At 35.6% G+C, this 22,788-nt stretch overlaps 2 protein-coding genes and 1 long non-coding RNA gene across 3 annotated transcripts; 1 reads left to right on the forward strand and 2 right to left on the reverse strand.

Annotated features, from left to right (window-relative positions):
* Positions 1-447: 447 nt before the first annotated feature.
* Positions 448-1,658, reverse strand: LOC141390455 (uncharacterized). The gene is made up of 3 exons (XR_012409363.1): positions 1,544-1,658; positions 1,429-1,473; positions 448-1,359 (listed from the first exon to the last, which is right to left on the reverse strand). It is a non-coding gene; the product is annotated as an uncharacterized lncRNA (long non-coding RNA).
* Positions 1,659-10,075: 8,417 nt separating this feature from the next.
* Positions 10,076-11,619, forward strand: Dcps (Decapping enzyme, scavenger). The gene is made up of 3 exons (XM_073971623.1): positions 10,076-10,644; positions 10,714-10,859; positions 10,933-11,619. Exons 1-3 carry the CDS (start codon positions 10,137-10,139, stop codon positions 11,557-11,559), a joined length of 1,281 nt encoding a protein of 426 aa, XP_073827724.1. The 5' UTR covers positions 10,076-10,136; the 3' UTR covers positions 11,560-11,619.
* A 619-nt stretch (positions 11,620-12,238) lies between these two features.
* On the reverse strand, positions 12,239-17,889 carry Sec8 (exocyst complex component secretory 8). The gene is made up of 10 exons (XM_073971622.1): positions 17,795-17,889; positions 17,085-17,422; positions 16,279-17,032; positions 16,035-16,159; positions 15,668-15,967; positions 15,198-15,599; positions 13,549-13,981; positions 13,306-13,482; positions 12,963-13,169; positions 12,239-12,898 (listed from the first exon to the last, which is right to left on the reverse strand). The coding sequence occupies exons 1-10, from the start codon at positions 17,852-17,854 to the stop codon at positions 12,722-12,724; spliced, it is 2,973 nt and encodes a 990-aa protein (XP_073827723.1). The 5' UTR covers positions 17,855-17,889; the 3' UTR covers positions 12,239-12,721.
* Between the last annotated feature and the right edge of the window lie 4,899 nt (positions 17,890-22,788).

The following is a 22,788-nucleotide window of genomic DNA, read 5'->3' on the forward strand; positions in this document are numbered from 1 at the left end:
TGTACATTAGGGACATATATTTTTGAGAAAAAAAATGTATCATTCGGAAAAAACCGTTTCCCAGAAAGACTTCTTCATATCAATGATATGTAACCTCCTCCAAGTTCGAACGATAAGCCGCGCAGTAAATCACCGCTTGTAGAGGCGATACAACGTTTGTTAATATGTGAGGTATTTTGTTAAAATTTAAAAAAATAAAGCCCTAATAAACATGTGCTTCTTTGATTTCTAAAACAAAACATTGAAACAGCTTCTCCTTTTTCTATGAATTTCCTGCGACCCCAAACTTGTCTGCAAGAATTCTACTTTCTGCGAGAATTTATGCATTTAGTGGAATGATGTGGAAACATAAAAATTGAAAATGTAACGAATTTTCATTCATGTTTTCCAAAATATTCAACCAAATGTGAAAAATTATTAGTTTTTTAAATTCCAATAATTTATAGACATTTCCTTGTTTTGTTTACAAATACAACTGGCAGTTACGTTACAAACAAAAACAAATTCCTTTGTGGTTGTTGTTCGAGTTGTATTTGTTGTAGTATTAACTTTACCTTGTATTTGTTCTACCATGAGCATGTGGATACCCAGTAGAAAGTGTCTTCAAGACAACATTGATGAATCGTGCACGACATTTCCAATTCGTTCACGACCCTTTGCAGACAGCCCTTTGGAATCGTTGACGACTTTTTCACACAAGTGTCCCAGTATTCATGCACGACAACTTGGGCGACAGGGTAAGCGAAGCTGTCGTCGACGACGACTTGGAAGACAAAAAACCCGTTATTTCGTTGACGACTGCTTTGCAGACATTGTCCTGCTATTTGTCATTAACGACCCTACTAAAGACAAGTTCATTTTGTTGTGTAATTTTTTATTAAATTATAAAATACATTATGCCTACAAATTATATCTTAAATTATATATAATTGTTCCACAAACATCCCAGATGGGACAAGGGAGACTTCTCTCATATCAATGAGTGCACGCCGATTCATATTGGCTCAATGATATGGGACCTACTTTTTATTGCCGAGTCCGAACGGCGTGTCTTACGACACCACTTGTAGAGAAGTTTTTTCATGGCTTAAATACTCAGGAAATGTCGCCAGCATTACTGAGGGGGAATTTTGCCACCGTTGAAAATTTGATGTTGTTTGGCCTGGGATTCGAACCGCAGACCTTCTGAGTGCAAGGCGGACGTGCTAACCATTGCACCACGGTGGCCCCAAATTATTAATTAAATTAATTATACTTAATTCCCGGATGTTCTGCATGTCACCACTTTCTTCCAGCTTTACCAAGCCTTATTTCTTTCCTTAGCCAACTGAAGGGGCGATCTCCTTCACCTTGTGGATTCTGCAAAAAAGAGATTATAAATGACTGCTGAAAATAACCACTAATATATTCGAAAATCTTTCCATATACCATGTGCTTCATATCGCGATTTTCAAAGTTCGCCATACCTTCAACCTAAATACACGTATTTAAGGAACAAACACAATTAGTTTTTATGCATTTTAATCTGCTTATTCTCACTTACCGCTTTTAGTTAATGCACTTTGCATAAATAATAATTGTATACATCGTGACGCGGCTTCCAAATTTTATGATTTCACAAACTTAAATTTTTTACAAATAGAAAATTTAATATCTTCATAAATATATGTACAATTATTTCAAAGCTCGCTTTTTTGAGAATTTTTTTGAGTTTGTTGCCAAGACATGGTCATGCAAGTTGTCGTACATGACAATTTCATATATTTCGTCAACGAATCGTCGACGAAAATGTCATCAACGATTTGATTTTCTATTGGGTAGGATTAAAGCATTAAATAAGTAAACAGCAATTTTAAAATTTGTGTTTTTCTTCCGTTTGGTTTAAAATATCAAAAGAAACAAAAACAAATTTCATACATTTTCGAAAACATTTATTAAGTAAAAAATATGTTGGCAACATACGTTTTTTGAGGTCTATTACCTTTTATACGTTTTCTACGGGTGTATGACGTTTTCGACGTTTAGAACCAAGGCCTATAGAAGGTCGGCCATTCAGAGTTCTGTTAACAACTTTTGACAACAAACATAATAGATTTTATATTATTGTGATTTGAGTTTCTTTGTATTTTAAATCACAATGTTTTTGACAACAAACATAACAATCAGGTGGGCTTAGAGGTAGTTTACACTATCTATCAATGTCATATGACACGAAATAAAAACATTCCATATTTACCCACGGAGGCAATGTGGAGACGTAGTTTTTACATGTTTGCTGGTGTGGACGCAGAGAGTAAATGAAGTAAGGAAAATCTCCAATATTACACATATTAGCGAATATATAGCGATGGAAAATTTCATGTCATATGACATTTACATATAGTGTAAACTACCCCTTAGTGTCCAACTGTATAAACTGTGTTTAGAACTTTCTTACCGTCGAAACCCTAAAAAATTATTAGCCAGACCATCTCTGCTCTGTAGTGCGATTCTCTAACTCATTTTTTGAGTTTCCGACAAAAATCGGTCATATCAAAATGCTTATAATTTCGGTAATTACCGATATTATTCGGCAAGTTACCGACTAATAAAAAAGTAGTCGTAAAGTTCTACCGAATGAATTTTTCATTCATAATTTTGCGTTTAAATTATGCCGACTTTTATTTTTAAGTTTTTGCCATTATTTGTGAGATTTTAATTAATTTAATTCATGGTTTAATAAGAAAGGTTAGCCAAAGCTTTATGTCAATTTAAATTTTTTCATTCGAGTATTCCTAAAACTTCAAACAATATGCACAATCTTTGTATGTGTGTGTGGTGTTTGAATAATATGTCAAACAATTTTAAAAACAATCGAATTCAACGATTTTTAAAATTATTTTTGAAACATTTGTATGGAAATAAATCGTCAGGTTATAATTGGAACAAACATTTTATCATACCCACAACTTGATTATGCGAAGAAACATTGGTCCTTCATTCATTTTTCGAGATTTTTATAAAATGCTCAAAATTGGTGTTGTAAACAAACCCACTTGTTGATTAATTTTGAAGTTTTAGGAATTCAGGAAAAACAAGGGTTCTATAGTTTTTTTTTAATTTAAATCTACCTCTTTACTTATACCATGATTTAATTAATCGAGCTTGATAACCTAAGGAGATTACATTGAAAAATTGATATCTAGCGAAGTCCTACACACACATCAACACTTTTGTCGGTAACTCAAAAATGAGTTTGAGAATCGCACTAATGAGTTACAGAATTCCACTATAGGTAGTGGTGTCACACCAGCTGTTTGAATATAAAGTCGACGCCTCCAAACAATAGTATGCTAAGTCGACTTAGCATGTTTTCAAGTTCTTTACATTTTTATATTTAACGTCATTTAACTTAAATTCTGTCAAATTTTGGTAATGATCGGACAATCCGAACAGAAGTTATAAACAAATATTTACTTAGCATAGTACTGAAGGTCAAAGAAATTTCCAAACTTTTAGAGCTTGTCCTGCAAAACTCGCTTTTCAGAATTAGCAAACTTTTATTTGGAGGTGTCGAACGTCCTTTAACTTAAATTCTGTCAAATTTTGGTAATGATCGGACAATCCGAACAGAAGTTATAAACAAATATTTACTTAGCATAGTACTGAAGTTCAAAAAAATTTCCAAACTTTGAGAGCTTCTCCTGCAAAACTCACTTTTTAGACTTAGCATACTATTATTTGGAGGTGTCGAAGTGTCAAAACCCTTTGTAACAAATTTATTATTGTCGTTGTTATTTCCCAAACAATTCACACAAAAATTACATAAAGGCCTGCGTACATAAGCTGCCTTGCCTGCTTACCTTGCTTACTTCTGATAAAAGAATAAAAAAGAAAAGGGCAACCCAGTTCGAAATTTCCTCGGCCTTCTTTATTCTTTTATTTTTATTATGTCAAAAATGAAGCAGGAAAGCAAGGCAATCAGGCAGAGCAGCTTATGTACGCAGGCCTTAACTTATTCAAAATTTGTCGATACCACTACCAGTTTGCCTTGGGTAGGACTTAACGACTACAACCTTTTTATTCTCTATCTTACCGGAAAATTTCGTTAATTAATTTTAATTTTATCGAGTTTTGTCGATACTGACTGAAAGTCGTACTTTCATCGACTAGCAATCCATATTTTAAAATTTCAGAGAATTTGCCAGTCACAGAGAAATAGCCAACATCCTGGCACTATCAGCCAGTTTCTGTATGTCGAAAGAAGAATGTGTGCGAATGAAACACGCCCAAACTTTAGTTTTCGAAATAATTTTACCTTTGCTTTTGCTTCAAAACAAAAAACAAATTTGAAAAACACATAAGATTTTGGACGTTTTTCATTCGGACACATTCCCAGCAAAATTTGACGGAAGGGGTTCTTTGCGATGACGTGATTTCATGTCATCTTTTGCATTGGTTCAAAGGAAGTCGTGGAAGATCCGATCTTTTCATTAGGATTTGAACCAATGCAAAGGAAGTCGTGAAAGATCCGATCTTTTCATCAGCATTTGTACCCATTCCATCGATCCAATAGAGATGATGTTTTTGTTTTTATTTACACACCTGTTTATTTTCATTTTGGTATGTTCCAGTACTGCAAAAATCTACTAATTTTTACTATTTTTTCCGATAACATAAAGGAAAAATTGTTATCGTAGTAAAAATAAGTAGATTCTTGCAGTTTCTGGAACAGACCAAAGTTGTTAGAACTGTCGTCGTGATGTTGTCTTACATTTCCTGCATATCAAACAACTAAAACTTATAAACAATTGGTATTATAAGAAGTCCCAACCATCGAGCTAAAAATAGAATCGTACTGCACACATTGCTATTTTAAAAGTTCCCTTGTCTGTTCTAAATCTGACATAGAATGAAATCAATCAAATCTCGCTTCTTGGAATTTGGAAAAAAGTCCGAAACGAAAAGGAACAAGAATCTGAAAATAAAGAAGAAACTACTATTGGAAAGAAACAGTTAAAAATAAATTAATTAAGCATAAATGGTATTTTCCATAAAAAGTCTCTCCTCCCCGTTCGTTACATTTTGTTCTTAGAGATCCCTAAAGCAAGCCGGGTTGTAGATCCCTACATATTTCCGTCACTAAACAAAAGAGTATAAATTACCAAAATGTTTTATAAAATAACAAAATTATAAAATAAAAGTAATTTACGAAATAAAAAAACTTAAAGGAGTGCATTTGGAGTCCATGTCGAAATCTGAACTGTTGATTGGAAGATAATTGAAAAAACCTTTTGTAAGATGAAAGAATATCAATTGCGGAGAACGGAGGAAGTAATCTTTTGCGTTGCAGCGGTGGTGATTACATTGCAATTTTGGATGTAAACTTTTGAAAAACTAAACTGATAAATTAATTGTAGCTAGTTATTTCATGAATTCGTTTGAATTAATAAAGAGTTTTGTTTTTCATGAAAACCATATTTCAATACAGCATTTCCATTTTCCAAACAATACATGAAAGTTTCATGCCAAGGGGTTGGTGAAAATGACATGCCAAAGCATTGGTTAAAATGACATGTCAAAGCATGGGTAAAAATGACGTGTCAAAGCATTGGTGAAAATGACAATGCAAAGCATTGGTGAAAATGACAATGCAAATCATTGGTGGAAATGACATGCCAAAGCATTGGTGGAAATGACATGTCAACGCATTGGTTAAAATGTCATGCTTAGGATCCAGAAAAGAACGTCATCTTTTGGGGTCCACGCTCATATAAAATTCATCGATGAAGATGCTAAAAAGATGACATGCTAGATCACTTGCACCCATGATTGAATGTCATCTTTGGCATCGAACATTTTGCTGGGTTCTTCTTTCGACATACAGAAACTGGTTGTATAATTAAACCAGACTGTGATTCCGGAACTATTCCTATAGCAAAATGAGATAAAGCTACCACCTGTGGAGAATCATATATGCCAATCTCTGTTCCTAATATGTACCCATGGTAGAACAATATAAGGTAACGGCAATACCCAGCTGACTGAACTAAGCTGTAACGTTAGTGTCAAATTCCATACGTGCGTGTGCGTGTGTGCGTTTAAAATAACAAAAACAAAATACACGTATTTCAAATTGATATACGTGTATTTTTGTTTTTTATACGCACACACAAAGTTATAGGTTTTGGCCTAATATATTTATTTCTATGTCCCAATTTACATTAGGCGAGTTTACTTGCTGCAATTTTTCTCATTCCCTTTTACCCCCAGTTTTTGTAACTTATTTTTGTTCGTTCGTCTATATTCGTAATAATTTAGGCATTCATAGCTCAGCCCCCAGATGACATACACATCTAATTTTTCGTATACCCGTTCCATATATTATTAAGGATTCCTCATTTAAAAATCAGCGCTCTACATTTGCGCTAAAGCGGGTAAATCGATCTACAAAATTTGACAATTCGTGTGAGAAGAATAAAAATTTTTACAAAAACTGGGGGTTAAACTTGCCTCGTGCATTTATACAAGTTTTGTTTTCAAAACAATAAAAATAATGTCAAATACGAAAAATATAAAAGGAATTGCCTGAGAATTGCCGGTACGAGCAATTTTTTTCCATTTCCATTCCCCTTACGTGTCTCTCCTACAAACAGAGACTTGCCGCAAGTAATGTAAATTGGGACTATTTTCGATCATGGCATCGAATGGTAGATGCATCAGCCAACAACTACAACAAAAACCGGTTCAGTACTGTGAAACGTCAAAAATGTTTTCCAAAAATAAAGCGATTCACACAATTTTTTCAATAAAATTTTATTAAGCAGATAATAATAGACGCATTATTACAAAAATCCACCAAAAATGCACAATTTTTCGTTTAAATTTTTGTTTTTTAATTTTGTGTGTTTCAATTACAACAACTTTTTTGACAGCTTGCAGTACATCAGCTGGGCTGATGCCGGTACCTGTATGATTCATGGTACAAATACACAGGTAGCCGCATCGGCAATCGTTGGCAACATAAGATGTCAAAATTTGACATCATTTCAATGCAATTGACACACTATGTTACCATCAGCTGGCATGATAATGCTACCTGTATTATTGTACCATGGTATGATTGTACCATGTTTTCGATGTACATTAGGGATATATATTTTTTGAGGAAAAATATATCATTTGGAAAAAGAAAACTATTTGCCATAAAGAAAGACTTCTTCATATGAATGACATGTAACCTCCCCCAAGTCCGAGCGTCGTGTCGCACAATAAAAAACCGCTTATAGAGGAGGTAGAACATTTGTTAACATGTGTGGCATTTTATTAAATTTAAAAATCCAATGAATTTCCAGCGATCCCAAACATTTTTGCAATAATTCTACTATCTGTGAGGAATTATACATTGCTTTACATATAACATTACAAACAAAAACAAGTTTCTATGCGGTTGTTGAGTTGTAAAGGGTGTTTTTTTAAGCTAGATAGAACTTTAAATTGTAAAAAGTAACACAAAAAATTAAATTTTGATGAAACTTTTTTTTATTTGTTTCAGTATACTCTGACAAATCATCATGAATAGACTCACGCTTGAACAACGCTACGAAATTATCCAAATTTACTTTGAAAATCAGTCGTCGATTCGCGCAACTTAGTTGGAAAATGACCCGTTGTTTTATCGCAAAATTGTGTTCAGCGATGAGGCGCATTTTTGGCTTAACGGGTTTGTTAATAAGCAAAATTGCCGCATATGGAGTGAGACCAATCCACAGGAGACCCTACAGACTCCATTACATCCAGAAAAATGCACCGTATGGTGCGGTTTTCACGCTGGTGGCATCATCGGACCTTATTACTTCAAAAATGAGGCCGGAGCTCGCGTTACGGTCAATGGAGATCGTTACCGCACCATGATCAATGATTTTTTGTTTGAAAATATGGATGACATTGATCCGGAGGAGATGTGGTTTCAACAGGATGGCGCTACGTGCCATACGGCGAACGCAACCATCGACTAATTGAAATCAAAATTTGGCGATAAGTTGATTTCGAGAAGTGGACCTGTCAATTGGCCTCCAAGGTCGTGCGATTTGACACCTCTCGATTATTTCCTGTCTGGCTACGTGAAGTCACTGGTTTATGCTGATAAACCAGCAACAATTGATGCCTTGGAGGCCACCATTGTTCGTGTTATTCGTGACATACGGCCAGCAGTGCTCGAAAAAGTGGCCAAAAATTGGACGTCCAGAATGCACTTCGTCAAGAACAGCCGCGATGCCCATATGCCCGAAATCATTTTCAAATGTTAATGTCACGTATTGATCTTTCGAATAAAAAAAAAATTTTTGATTACAATTTAATTTTTTGTGTTATTTTTTACAATTTCAAGTTCTATCGGGCTTAAAAAAAAACACCTTTTATTTGTTGTAGTATTTACTTTACCTTCATTGTTCTACCATGATATATACCTTTATATCTTTAGAATACCACTTTAGAAGGTCTTCTATCTATAGAAGACCCCTTTGAAAGGTTTTGGAATCGTAGCTGCAGCGTAGTGGTGATCGAGGTGGAAAGAGCTAAATGAACAAATTGAATAGTTACCTACAACTCTCACCACCAAAGTCTACAAACATCTTCCCAATCCCACGGCAGCGGGTTCTTTTGTACCGGATTGACCCGAAACCATAGTGTTTCGGCCAGCGGCTGCCAACCCAGCATCAAACCTGTGCTTCACGTAGGTTTCTATGCTGCTACAACAACAACAAACATCTTCCAATCCCACGGTGATTGGTTATATGCACCGGATTGACTCGAAGGAATCTTCAACGAGTCAACCATCACTTTCAACAATTATGTGTTTGTGTTCTTATACTTTTTTACATTGACAGCGGGAATATATCCCGGAATGCCTGCACCGATCTTGGATAGATCCCACCGTGCTGGGATAGAGAAGAAATTAACATTTTTCATACACTTTTTGAACATTTTGCTTCCAAAAAGTCATATTTTGCCTAATACCTTTATGATATTGCCCATCCCTTCCAGGCGGCAAAAACATAAATATAAACCATTAAATATACGGCCATCCTATTGCAAGTCACGGTAGAACAATTCCGGACACTATCCCATGCATCGACGTATTCAGGAAGGCGGTTTCGCAGGATTATTATATTAACAAAATTAAAAATTGTTGTAAAATAATGACGCTTAATCTCGGGTTTTGTTGTTTTTAAATTGTTAAAAACAACAAGTTTTATTTAAAGTGGGTTGTAGTTAAAATTGATTTAATTTCTGGAAAGGCAAAGAATACTAGTTTCGTCCAACGCCACTTGGACTCATCAGTTCTCTTAGTTCTTTGTATTGAAACAAAGAACTCTTCCCCAATTTTATGACGACCAGATCTCAAGAATAAACGTAACCGATGAATTCGTTTAAATGTTGTTTACAACAAACCATCAAAATTTGTTATGCGTTTCTTTGCAATGCAAAGTCCATAATGCTAAGTTTACATTTACGCAATCCACTCGATTTCAACTGTCAATTCCATTGCTTCATAAATAAATCTTTGCATTAGTGAATTCATGAATTTAAATTGTCAGTTCCATTACGTATACGTCAAATAAATCCTCATAGCGGAGATTATCCCCGCAAAAATCTGTATTGTGTATGCCATTTTACTCATTAACAAAATATCAAATTAAAGCTTTGTTCCAGAACTAAAAAGTTTTTACATTTTTTACGATGTAAATGTAAACCTAGCACTAGTGATTTTTATGGTAGGTTAAAGTTGCTAAATCTAGTTAACTACTTCAGTACCATAGTTCATTTGCGTATGAGTTATTTTATAAAAACAAATATATAACATAACCATGGTACAAATACACAGGTAGCCGCATCGGCTGATCTGATCGGCAATTGACACATTATGTTACCATCAGCTGGCTTGATAATGCTACCTGTATTATTGTACCATGAACATAACTCATACAAACAACCGGTGTACACTGAACTATACAGTGTACTAAGTGAACTAGGTCGATCAAACGAACTAGATTTTAACAATTCTATGGTACGTATCCCAAACTTCAGTGAATGACTGTTTCATTCGCGTTGTAATTGGGGTCTCATTTTTAGTGAATGATTTTTATGATAAATTTATGAGTGAGGCAATTAAGCGAAAATATTTACAAAAAATGCCGGAACAAACTTTAATTAAAGAAGCAGAAACAAGTACTGAAAATGGTAAATCAGTTGATAAAGTAGAAATGCCAGTGAAAGAAAAGACGAAGGAGGCATCCTCGTCTTCTGAGCCGGATGAAACAAAACAAACTGTCAAATATGATCTCAACAAGTTTCATTTGCAAAGGATACTTAACAACAATACACGCAACAAAAGTATAGCTATCTTGGGAACATTTCCCGACATATCAGCTACGGACAATGCAATTGTTATTTTCGAGAAGCAAGCATTCCGAGAAAGTGATGTATCCACCACCAATACGACCAAAGAGGAGACTGTGGATAATGGCGGAGAAAGTGGTGAGAATGGCATTACAAAGAAAGAAAGTCGTGGCTCATATTTTGGCAATGATTTAAAAGTTCAAACGGAGTTCATTAATAATGTTTACGGCAGCTATCAGTGTACACCACCAGCTGAATTGAATGGTAATGAATTCTGGAATATTTCTTTTGAAAATAGCCTAATAATGTTGAATTTATTTATTGCGGTTTTAGGTGTTAAGGTCACAGTTGTATATCCGGCAACAGATAAGCACATTGAAAAGTACTCCATTTGTCAAAAGTATGTGATAAATGAGACTCCGGAATATTACAAGGATATTACATTGCCCTATATTACATCTTCTCAGTTCTCCTTGGAGGTACAGTCAATGTGAAAAATTCCCTTTCATGAGATATTTTCATCCATTTACATTTGTTTTCCCTATGTTTCAGTGGGTCTACAACATATTGGAGCATAAACAAGAAACCGAACGCATTATTTACGAGGATCCAGATCCTGAGAATGGTTTCATTCTCTTACCCGATCTCAAATGGGATGGTCACAATGTAGAAACCCTATACGTTTTGGCAATTACGCATAAGCATGATATCAAATCACTACGTGATCTCAAAGCTTCACATTTACCATTGCTACGTAACATACGTAGTCGGACGGCGGAAGCAGTTGAAAAACGCTATGGCCTGGCAGCATCACAATTGCGTATGTATTTGCATTATCAACCATCATTTTATCATTTACATGTACACATAAATCCTGTGCGCAATGATGCTCCCGGAATTTGGTGCGAAAAATCCCATATGTTGGATACGGTTATAAATAATTTGGAGCTTATGCCAGACTATTATGAACGTGCGACACTGCCATTTGTTTTGTATGAAGGCAACAAGCTGTTGGAATTGTATGAGGCTAAAATCAGCAATATTCGAAAAGCACCAAAACGTTTGGTGGTGGACTCCAGTGATAAGGAGGAAGATGCGGAGATTGCAGCTAAAAAACAAAAGCTTGATGGTGTTGATGAAAGCGTAAATAGCGCGGAGGTTAAGGTAAATGAAACGTAAAGTGGCTGTGACTTTATTCTGTGAATTGAAAAAGGAAAATAAAATGCAAATGGACTACAACTCCTTTTTGGTTGAACATCTCGGTAGAATTTGTTTTGAATTTGTGAACATTTTTTTCTTGCTGTTTTAATAGTATAGTTTATTAAGGGGTTCTTTCAACAAACCGGTTATCCCACTGTACACAGATGGTCAGTAGTTCAATCCGATCCAGAACATCACATTTTTTTGAGAATTTTATTAAAATCTGACCATCAGAACTTCTACAAAAAACTCTCAGGTGATTTTTTATCTTCAAAAGTCCCTTCATGGTGACTTCTATCTGTTGAAGACTTCTTCAGGGGAATTTCTATCTGTAGAAGACCCCCTTCGGGAAGACTTCTATGTATAGAAGACCCTTTCAGACCTTCAGGCTTCTTTGCATAGAAGACCCCTTCAGCAGGACTTCTATGTATAAAAGAACACTTCAGGGGAACTTCTTTCTAGAGGAAACCGATTCAGGGAGATCTCTGTTTCGATCTGGGTAGGTATGTAAGCTAATAAATCATTTTAATATAAACTTGCTGACGATGAAAAGCTGGAGCGAAAAGAACTATCCAAAATTTGTTTGGTGTTAAGTTCGTGTATTCTATACTGAGAAGAAACAGCATTCTGCTACAGCGACAAAAGAAAGTAATTAATGTTGGCATTACATTAGGGTGATACTGGTTTTATTGTTACAATGATTTACAACACATTCTCATCATTATTTCATATACCTTCTATATTTAGTAAATATATAATTAATTATAATGAACAATATATAGTTAAGCAATTTGTATTTATTTTTATGAACATCATCATCATCACCTATTGAACGTTGTTTTCGTTACTAATATGAGTTTATTTGTTTATACAATTGTATATTTTTATGTGGATAGTGGATTTTCTGTTTTAGCCGGATGTGTGGTGAAGCCAGCTTCTTGAGAAAAAAGAAAAACAAGGAAAAGTGTCGCAGAAGACAAGAAGAAAAGCAGTCTTACAAAACTAAATTAAATTAAGAGAGTGTGAGTGAATTTATGCATATGTGTGTGTTTGGTTTCACCATAAAGATGTTTTTGTTTTTCGAATGTAGAAAAAAAGATAATAGTTAAATTTCCTTTTGGTTCATGCTTTCTTTTGTTTTTTAGACCATAATACCGGTTGAAGGTTTTGTTCCCAAAATATCCGATAATTTTTGTTGATAATTGGCCAGGGTATTTAAATCGGTAATGCCACGAGCTTTGCATGACAGCTGTAAGGCATTTAAATACTGCATTTCGGAAAATTGCAATCCTTGTTCGACAAGGGTTGTGAGTATAACCTAGAAAAATGAAATGAAATTTAATTTGTAATGTTTTTTTTAAGGAAATTCTTGTGTAACTTACATCAGGTTCCATGCATAGTAACTCATAAAACTGTTTAGCTTGATCCAGAGCAACTTCACGGGTAGTAGTTATATTACTCAGGGTTTGTTGTAAAGCCGAGGCATTGCGACAAATCCGCTTTACAGTGATTTTATCAATTTGCTCGATATAGTTGGAGGCCTGTATCAATATGAGAGCCGCCAAATGGGCCAAGCCTTCAAAGATGTACTGTAAATGAAGAATTAAAGGCATTTAGATTAAATTGTAAAATGTTTAGTTTAAAATTGTGAATCAAATCCAGTCCGCGAGAGTACCTTTAACAGAAGCTAAACAAAAATTAATGCAATGAAAAAAATAAAATTACCCTTGTTTTCCTGGGATGTAATGTTGTGCTAAAAGCTTCATCCAATTCAGACAGACGTTTGGTTAATATTTGCACTTCTCTGTCTGGTTCCAATACATCATCCTTGGAATCAATAAAGGCATCAGCTCTTGTACGCTGACGCTTGGAGCGCAGATAATGGAAACATTGAACACGTACCTAAACAGATTTAAAAAGAGCAACAGATTAAAGTGTTTAAAAATACCTGAGCATTTCAAAACCCACCTCCAAATGCAGTACAAGTAAACATGTATTGGCCAATTCATCAAATTCCAATGCTAAATTTGTTAAAACATTAATGGTACCATCCTTAACGGTAGCATATGAGGCACAATCTGGTGCCACAACATTTAGACCATTAACCAAAGGCCTTCTTAGCTCATTGGCAAATTCGGAAATTCTAATGGAAAACCATTCCATACTTTCCTGTAGTATGGCCAATTCTTTTAGCACACTCACATCCCCCAATATTTCTTGTTGCGATATACCACCTTCACCCAAGTTACTGGTTAACATTTCAGCTTCACGTATATTACGTTGCTGAACCTGTAGGGGGCTTTCCTCCTCTGAGGCATCATATTGATTTCGTTGTAATCGTTTGCCATGTTTGTTAGGGCGTTGATGAGAATTCTTCAAATCAGTCCAGTTGGGTAAAGTTCTAAAATGAAAATGGGAATTGTTATAATTTAAGACGAAAAATGTAAATGATTTAAGAAACAAGTCTGGTTCGTAAGGAGGTCTTAAAATACATCTAAAAGGAAATGAGAATTGTTATAATTTAAGACCAAAAATGGTAAATGATTTAGGAAACAAGTCTGGTTCGTAAGGAGGTCTTAAAATACATGTAAGACCCCTTCAGGGGGACTTCTAGACATAAAAGACACCATCAAGAGAACTTCCATCCATAGTAGACACCTTCAGGGGGATTTCTATCTAGAGAGGACCCATCAGGAGGACTTCTAGCCATAGAAGACTCCTTCAGGGAAACTTCTATCCACAGAAGACCCCTTCAGGGGACTTCTCGTCATATTCATATTCTATTCATAGAAGATCCCTTCAAGGAGATTTCTATCCACAGAAGACTCATTCAGGGGGACTTCTATCCTTAGAAGACACCTTCAGTGGGGCTTCTTTCTACGGAAGAGCCATTCACGGGGACTTCTTTCTATAAAAGATCCTTTCAGAGGGACCTCTTTCCACAGAAGACCCCTTCTATCAATAGAATACCCATTTAGGGAGACGTATATCCATAGAAGACCCCTTCAGAGGAACTTCTATCCATAGAAGATCCCTTCAGAGGGACTTCTATCTATAGAGGACCCCTTCAGGGGGACTGTTATCCATAGAAGACCCCTTCGGAGGAACATCTATCTATAGAGGACCCCTTCAGAGGGATTTCTATCTATAGAAGACCCCTTCAGAGGGACTTCTATCTATAGAGGACCCCTTCAGGGGGACTTCTATCTACAGAAGACCCCTTCAGAGAGACTTCTACCCATAGAATACCCCTTCAGGGGGACTTCTATCTACAGAAGACCCCTTCAGAGAGACTTCTACCCATAGAATACCCATTTAGGGAGACTTATATCCATAGAAGATCCCTTCAGGGGGACTTCTATTCATAGAAGGCCCCTTCGGAGGAACATCTATCTATAGAAGACCCCTTCAGAGGGACTTCCATCTATAGAGGACCCCTTCAGGGGGACTTCTATCTATAGAGGACCACTTCAGGGACACTTCTATCCATAGAAGACCTCTTTAGGGGGACATCTATCTACAAAAGATCCCTTTCGTGAGACTTCTGTCTATAGAGTACCCCTTTAGAGGCACTTCTATCTTCTCCAAAAAGTATCTCGCCTTTTAAGTTAACTTACTTTAAAAACCGGCTGATATCTTCATCATTCAACCATGTCACGCTGTAGATGCGCCTATCCTCTGCATCAGGTTGCACAATACCCAAATAGGCATCATTGCAAATGCCACGATAATCTCTTAGCACTGAACACACTGTTTTCAATAGTTCCTCTGAGTAACATGGTAAATCCTGTATAAGTTGTTTGGTTTCGGACAAACATTTTTCTACACGGGCGGTAGATTGTAAAATGGGTCTTAACAAACCCAAAGCCGTCATCTCCTCGGGTGTTATGATGGTACGCCAAACATCTTGATTTTTCGACAAAGTTTCAATGGTCATTTTCAAGTGAGAATTATGGCCCTTCGATAAAAATGTGTCCTTTATGTAGTTATCAATAAAGTCATGGAGGCTGCATGGTTGTCTAAATACAAAAAAACCAAACAATTGTTGAGCGTTATGGAACTATATGTTAAAATTACTTCCACCTACCCTGGTTTACATTTCATATAGTTCTCAATTTCTTGTATATAACCCATTAGCGGTAAATACACCTTGGTTATGACCGTTTGATCTGGGGTACATATTAGCAATTTCTCTCTTTGTTTCTCGTATGGAAGATTTGATTTAAAACTGTAATTAGCTCCTGCCTTACCACCGCTTGCATTCATGGCAGCATTTAAATTATCCATAGAGGCATCAGATGCATTGCGACGGTGTCCTTTGCTGTCATCTGCGCTAGTTGAAGCTTTCGTTGCCGATTTGTCGAATTTGAAAATTGATTTCTTTGCACTGGAAAAAGAAGGAACGAATGTTTTAAATCTTAGATTTGTATCTTTGTATTGTTGTGTGAACATACCTTGGAACTTTACGTCTTAGGAAATAGGCATTAATATTATTTGTTGGCTCAGCAAATGATGATTGTGTAGAATCATCGGCGGAAGCATTTTGTATGTCCAAATAATCCGTTAAAAGTAATTGCAACTGGAAGAAGAAATGTCATTGATTATTAAATGCGAATAATTAGCGGATCCTCATATTTTTCAATGGATCCCAGACGAGTTTTAATCTGAATATCCTCCAACATTGTGTCTTATACTTACCACCGACTGTGCTTGTGCCCAAAAATCCGTCAAACTATAATGTTGAGGACCAACAATTTGATATTTCTGGACAACACCGGAGAAATGTTTCAGCACCGTGGTGTGGGTGCGTGCTATCGCTTTGAATTGCTTAAAAATAACCTCCAGCAGCGATAACAGCGGATACCTTTCATTTGATATCAGTGGTGAATCGATTAATTGACGTGTTGTATTACGTACAACTTCCAATAGTTCAGTTTGTATACCCACACGAAGCTTTTCCACGGAATCGGATACTTTGCCCAACATACCAAAACATTCAACAATTATGGCAATGAAATATGTCATACTAAGCTCGGGATCCAATAGATCTATATCTTCAATAATTTCCGTTTTGGTGGGATCAGCACCCTGTGCCATTTCTTGCAGGGCCTTGCGAATACGAGCATTTGCCTCGATACGATCCGTTGAACGTCGTGCCGTTATATTTCGTGAAAATCCTTGATTTAAACGATTCGAATTGGAACGTTGAAATGCTGAGAGAACATCTTGGGCAGAATTGTGATAGATTTGTGTAACCAGTTCTTCATGCAACCGCTGGTAGAGATGCTGACGACGACCCATTAAATCACTGCGTATATCTGCCAAACCTTCGACCTCTTTGAGAGGGCCATTTATCTGCGACAGGGCATCGGTTAGCTCCTTACTGGCATGTAAATACTGGCGTTTGGAGGTATAGCTAACCACACTTTGAGGCACTTTACGTAAGTCATTACTGAAACAAAACATCAGAATAAATACTTCAAATATGCTTCATATTTACTCACATTTGTTCCAACATAGCCAACACATATTTATGCTGCACGGCATCTGTCCACATTTTCTTTAGTTCTTCGCGGCGACATTGCAGCAAACGTTTACATGCATTTAGATTCTCCTTAACCGTGTGAATCTTCTCCCTACTGCTGTTGATCTCTGTTGACACCTTTGTAAACAAGGGTATAACAAGGGACAATTGCTGATCATGTTTTGACACCAAATCATTAAGTCTTAGATCGGATTTCTTAAACTCCTTTTCGATTTTTTGCTTTTCCTTTTGACGGTCCTCATTGTTCTCACTCAGACCCAGCGATTTTATAACAGTAACAATAAGACCGCAACCCGCCTGTAACAATGGAAAGAGGAAGTAGAAGATAAAAATAGCTTAACAAACAACGCCCATTATATATTGTTTTGTTTATAGTTTGGAAAGATTTTGCTCCTATTCCAAAGATTTGTTATTATTTTCAGGATGTTTTAGGGGAAAGTTTGACATTTTGTCTGTCACAACATCAGATAAAAAACACCTTTGCAAAATGTCATCATCATTTCATTGGGGCCAACAAAGTTTTTCTTGTCGTCTCGCGATGACCGACTTTTTGTGGGCTGATTTTTGAAGTTTATTGCGGGATTTCATTGCATCATCCAATTGTTCCTTGTTGCAGGGCTTTTAATCTTCAATTTTAACCACTTTTAGTATATTTTTAATAATATTTACCTCATCATCTTTTCCATATTTAGCTCTGGTTCTAGGTGGTTTTGTTGGTGGTGGCTCCATATCAAAAGTGACTGACGTCTGACGTTCGAAGATTGCTATGAGGAGAGCAATAAAAAGAGAGTTTACAATGGGCATCAATTCACTGTGCTCGGTTTAGTAGGCATCAATTCACTTTGCCCACTGTATGGAAGAGGAAGCATCAGTATGAAAGTGAAAATCTATGAAGCGGGTAAAAAATAAATTTTTGTTTGTAATTTTGAATCTCAACCGTTTATTCGAGGTCTCGTAAATTTGGAATTGGATAGCGCTACCATTAAGTCTGTCTGGTTACTTTCCCAGCAAGAACTTTCTCAGAGAGTAAGGGATTTTTATTCTCTTTTGCTAGAAAATTGTAAAAAGTAAACAGACACCTTCCCAGCAAAAACCAGCAAGCAATCAGCTGACTTGCCAAAACAGAACAATTTGTCCGCAAACAAAGGAAGCAAACACGTTGTATTTTATTAAAAGTAAAAAAGAAAATGAAACAAAAAATTATTTTTCCACTTTACAAATTTGTTCTCCATAAAACAATACAATTATGCCAAGTTTATACTTGCGCTCCAAAATCCACTGGATTTCACGAAATCCTGAAATACACCCCGGTGTTTACATTTATTTTTTTGTTGATTTCGAACATATCACAATAATCAAGGTAGATGAATATGCGCAGCTGATCGAACATGAATTTTCAAAACAAGTTGTTGTAAATTGAATTAGTCATCAAAAATATACCACAATATAAAACTTTGCAACTTTATTTCGAAAATTATCGTACAATTATCTATATATCGTATAAATTGTGTATAGTACTAACAAATGAAAAAATACAAAATGATTTTATCGTTGAGACATAATAATAATACATTTTGATAGATAAAATTTGTGTTCAGAACTTGCAAAATATTAATACTTGCAGCAGTTTTCCCGTTTAGTGCTAAAAATGTGTTCCCGTACTCCGAAATCTAGCAAGATTTGCACTTCTCTTTGAACAAAAATAGCGCCGAATAACACCCTATTCTCCTATTTTTGGCAATACAATTTGGCCTAGTATAAACTAGCAGCATGTTAATTGGTACCTAGATACGATAGCTATACGTTGATTTTGACATTTCTGCTGCAGTTATTGCAATTTCCGTCATTTTTTCGTTCCCGTATTTTTTAAGAAATTTGTATGGGGAAGCTATTTTTGACAATTCTCTTTTTTTCTAGCACTACCATTAAAAAAGTACGATAACACAATGAAAATAGCATTGTAACAAAGTAATTTAATATTTCTTTCACCTTGTTTACAAATTTTGATACAAAATTTTTTTTTGTTGCAGCAATTGACCATCTACCTTGTTTATTGTGATACGTGAAAAGTGTTGCAACTTTTGGTACTTTTTTAGGCAAAAACGGGGTTGTATATCATGTGTACTGTGATTTCGATGTTGATTTCGCTGAAATCACGAAATGAGATGATTTCATTTTTGTATGCGAAATCATGATAAATTTTGCATGATTCCGCGCGAAATCACGAAACGCCTTCGAAATCACGAAAAGACGCCGAATGTAAACCAAACATTAGACTATGTTATTTCCACAATAAAATTGTTTCTAATGTTCACAAACATAAATCAACAAAAAACTAAAAACGGCTGATTGATTGTTTTCAGGAAGAAGAAGAGCTTGTAAGTGCTTGCTAGAAGAAATTTGTCCAGCAAGAATTTGCAAGCTCTCAGTGAAAGAACTGTCAAAATGTCTCTCTCGAATCGCTCTCTTTTGCTGGTTTTTTGTGTTAACAGACGACTTCCAGCAACAATTGGTACAAATTGTTACAAATTTTAGGGTAACCAGACACAGCTATTTTCTGCTGGATTTAAAAGCTGTGTTGAGGTAAATATCGTACTTTTAGTGAGTTTTTTTTCTTCAAGTCATGTACATAGTTTGTTTTGTCTGTGTTTAGACCAGCGTCGCCCATAATATTTCCATCAATACTACAGCATATACATATGTATGTATTGGTGAAAAAAACAACAACCACATGATATTCATCGTTTGTTTATTTACACGTACACACCGTACTATACTTCTTTGCAAAGACAGCGCGTCTCTGGTTTAGACACACAAATTTCTCGGGAAAGTAAATTGAGTTTTTTGGGAGAGAGGGGAGAGGAAAGAGCTCCTCAATACTCTTTCCTACCCCCTATTGCCTAAAAACTGAATTTACTTTCCCGAGAAATTTGTGTGTCTAAACACGGACTTTAGGGCCACATTGCGATCGGTTTGGAGTTTTAATCAAAGATAATCCTTGTTCCACTGATCACAACTATGTTGTAAAGTATTTGAGAAACTTCGTACCTCTCTAGAGATGAGTATTGAAGGTTTACTGTAAATAAGAAAAGGTAGCAGCAATACCCAGCTGACTGAACTGGGTTGTAGTGTTAGTGTCAAATTCCATTCGACATTTTATGTATTTATTTCTATGTTCGATGTATATTAGGGATATATATTTTTGAAGAACAAATTTATTCATCAGAAAAAAAAAACTATTTCCCATAAAGACGGCTTCATATCATTGACATGTAACCTCCTCCAGGTCCGAACGACATGCCGCACACTAAAACATCGCTTATAGATTCGGTACAATATTTGTTAATATGTGTGGTATTTTGTTAAACTTGAAAAGAATAAAGCCCTAATAAACATGTGCTTTTTTGTTTTCAAAAGCAAATGATTGAAACATCTTCTCTTTTTTCAATGAATTACCAGCGACCCGAAACATTTTTGCAAGTATTCTACTTTCTGCGAGAAATTATGCATTTAGTGGAATGATATGGAAACATTCAAATTGAAAATCTAACGAGTTTTCATTCATGTTTTCCAAAATATTCAATCAAATGTGAAAAATATTAGTTTTTTAAATTCCAATAATTTATAGACATTTCCTTGTTTTGTTTACATTTACGTTGACACTAAGGTTTACAAACAAAAACAAATTCCTTTGTGGTTGTTGTTCGAGTTGTATTTGTTGTAGTATTAACTTTACCTTGTATTGTTCTACCATGCCGATTTTCTTGAAATTTTTACCAGAGGTAGATATTGTTGCGCTGATCACGGAAATGTATAATTTTCTTGGGGGACGGATCCGGTTACCCGGTTATTGGACCCCAAAGTCCGGGTACAAAACCCGGGTTGGACCCGGCTCTACTGAACCGATTGCTACAAAATGGGATCCAGAGAAGGTATTACAACATATAGCACCATTTTGGAAAGGTTAAAGTGCGAGCTACAATCTGACATACATTAAGCTGGCTCCCATAATGGACCGATTTTCGACTTTTTGAGGGTTTAATGGAAAAATCCGGGTCCAAAAATCAGTTTTTGGGTTATATCACCTGACCACCTGAAAATAACCCCAACATATGACCACTTGTTGGATAGGTATTTCCATAAGCTTTCCAATGATACCCAATGATTTTGTAGCGGTTCAGTAGAGCCGGGTCCAACCCGGGTTTTGTACCTGGACTTTCGGGTCCAATAACCGGGTAACCGGGTACGTCCCCGAAGAATATTATACATTTCCGTGATCAGCGCAACAATATCTACCTCTGGAAAAAAATTTCAAAAAAATCGGAGAGTTTTTATTTTACTAAACTAGAGTTGTTCCAAATCGGTTTTTACGAGTTTTACCCAGAATTTCGTTATTTCCGGATACAAACAAATATTTTTTTGTGGCGTTTTCGACATTATTACACTTCCGCATGTGTAAGCCAGTAAATTGGTGCCAATTGAGTACATGTATTATACTCGAAAATGCCGAAAAAGTGTTCGACTGGCATGCAGTTTTCTTGTGTGTTTACACATGCCAGTGCAAGTTCAATTCCAAAATTATTTTAAGCCGCATTTAACACACAAAATTGCATTATATTTCAGATTTAAAACACAATTCACAACATATTTTACTATTTTTATTTTATTTCGTTTTAAAAAGATTGTTTTCAGTCATAAACATAATGAATCTGGTATTGCCGCCTTTTCAATATTGTAAAATCCCAGAGGGGAAATTATTTATCAACCTATATTTGCATGAAAAACATCAAAATTATGTCTTTACTAACCACTAATATATTGCAGCTGCCAAGACGTATTATTTGTGTTTCCTAATCTTTTTGAAAATATGCATTAAATCTTTGCATTCTTAAAAGAAACAAAAATGTACATGGATTAAAAAATAATCTCGGCAACTCTTTTTTCATTTTCGACATATCATTGGCAGCCAGCTCAAAATTTTGCTGGCATGAAAAATCTAGTGCCAGTGGAGTCGACAATTCAAAAAATTTAATTGTGGTAGTAAAATATTGTGTATGTATTGAATTTTTCGAACTGTCACTGGCATGTGTAAATGTTGGGTTAAGGAGATTTTGTACGTTCGATACAAACTATTTTTGAAATAATTCTGGTAAATATAAGCTTCGTTCCAGAACTAAAAAGTTTTTACACATTTAACACATTTTGAACATTTTTCCCCGAAATGCGTTCCCGTACACCAAAAAAGTTGCAAAATGTTCACTTCTCTTTGAACAAAAATGGCGCTGAATGGCTTTCTCTTTAGAAACTTTTTACACGACAAATTTGAGCGAGCAAAAATGTGCAACATGTTTGCCGGTTTCCGATTCGCTGACACGCCGACTTTGACATTTGTTCCAGTTTTTTTGACGTTTCTGCCATTTTTCCGTTCCCGTACATTTTGGAAAAATGTGTGCGTTGAACTCATTTTTGACAATTTTCTCTTTTGAACATTTTAGCATTAAAAAAGTACTGGAACGAAGCTAGATATGTACCTATTTTTAAAAAAATATAGAAAATATACGACGGATCTTCATATGGCATGGTTCGGTCATAACCTAAAAATCATCATGAAGATTGCCAAGGAAAAGTAAAAGGCTTATGTGGTAATGATATCACTGGTAAAT

This window comes from Musca autumnalis, unplaced genomic scaffold (genome assembly GCF_047663935.1).
Source record: "Musca autumnalis isolate F117 unplaced genomic scaffold, ASM4766393v1 scaffold_1, whole genome shotgun sequence".
Taxonomy (NCBI): domain Eukaryota; kingdom Metazoa; phylum Arthropoda; class Insecta; order Diptera; family Muscidae; genus Musca; species Musca autumnalis.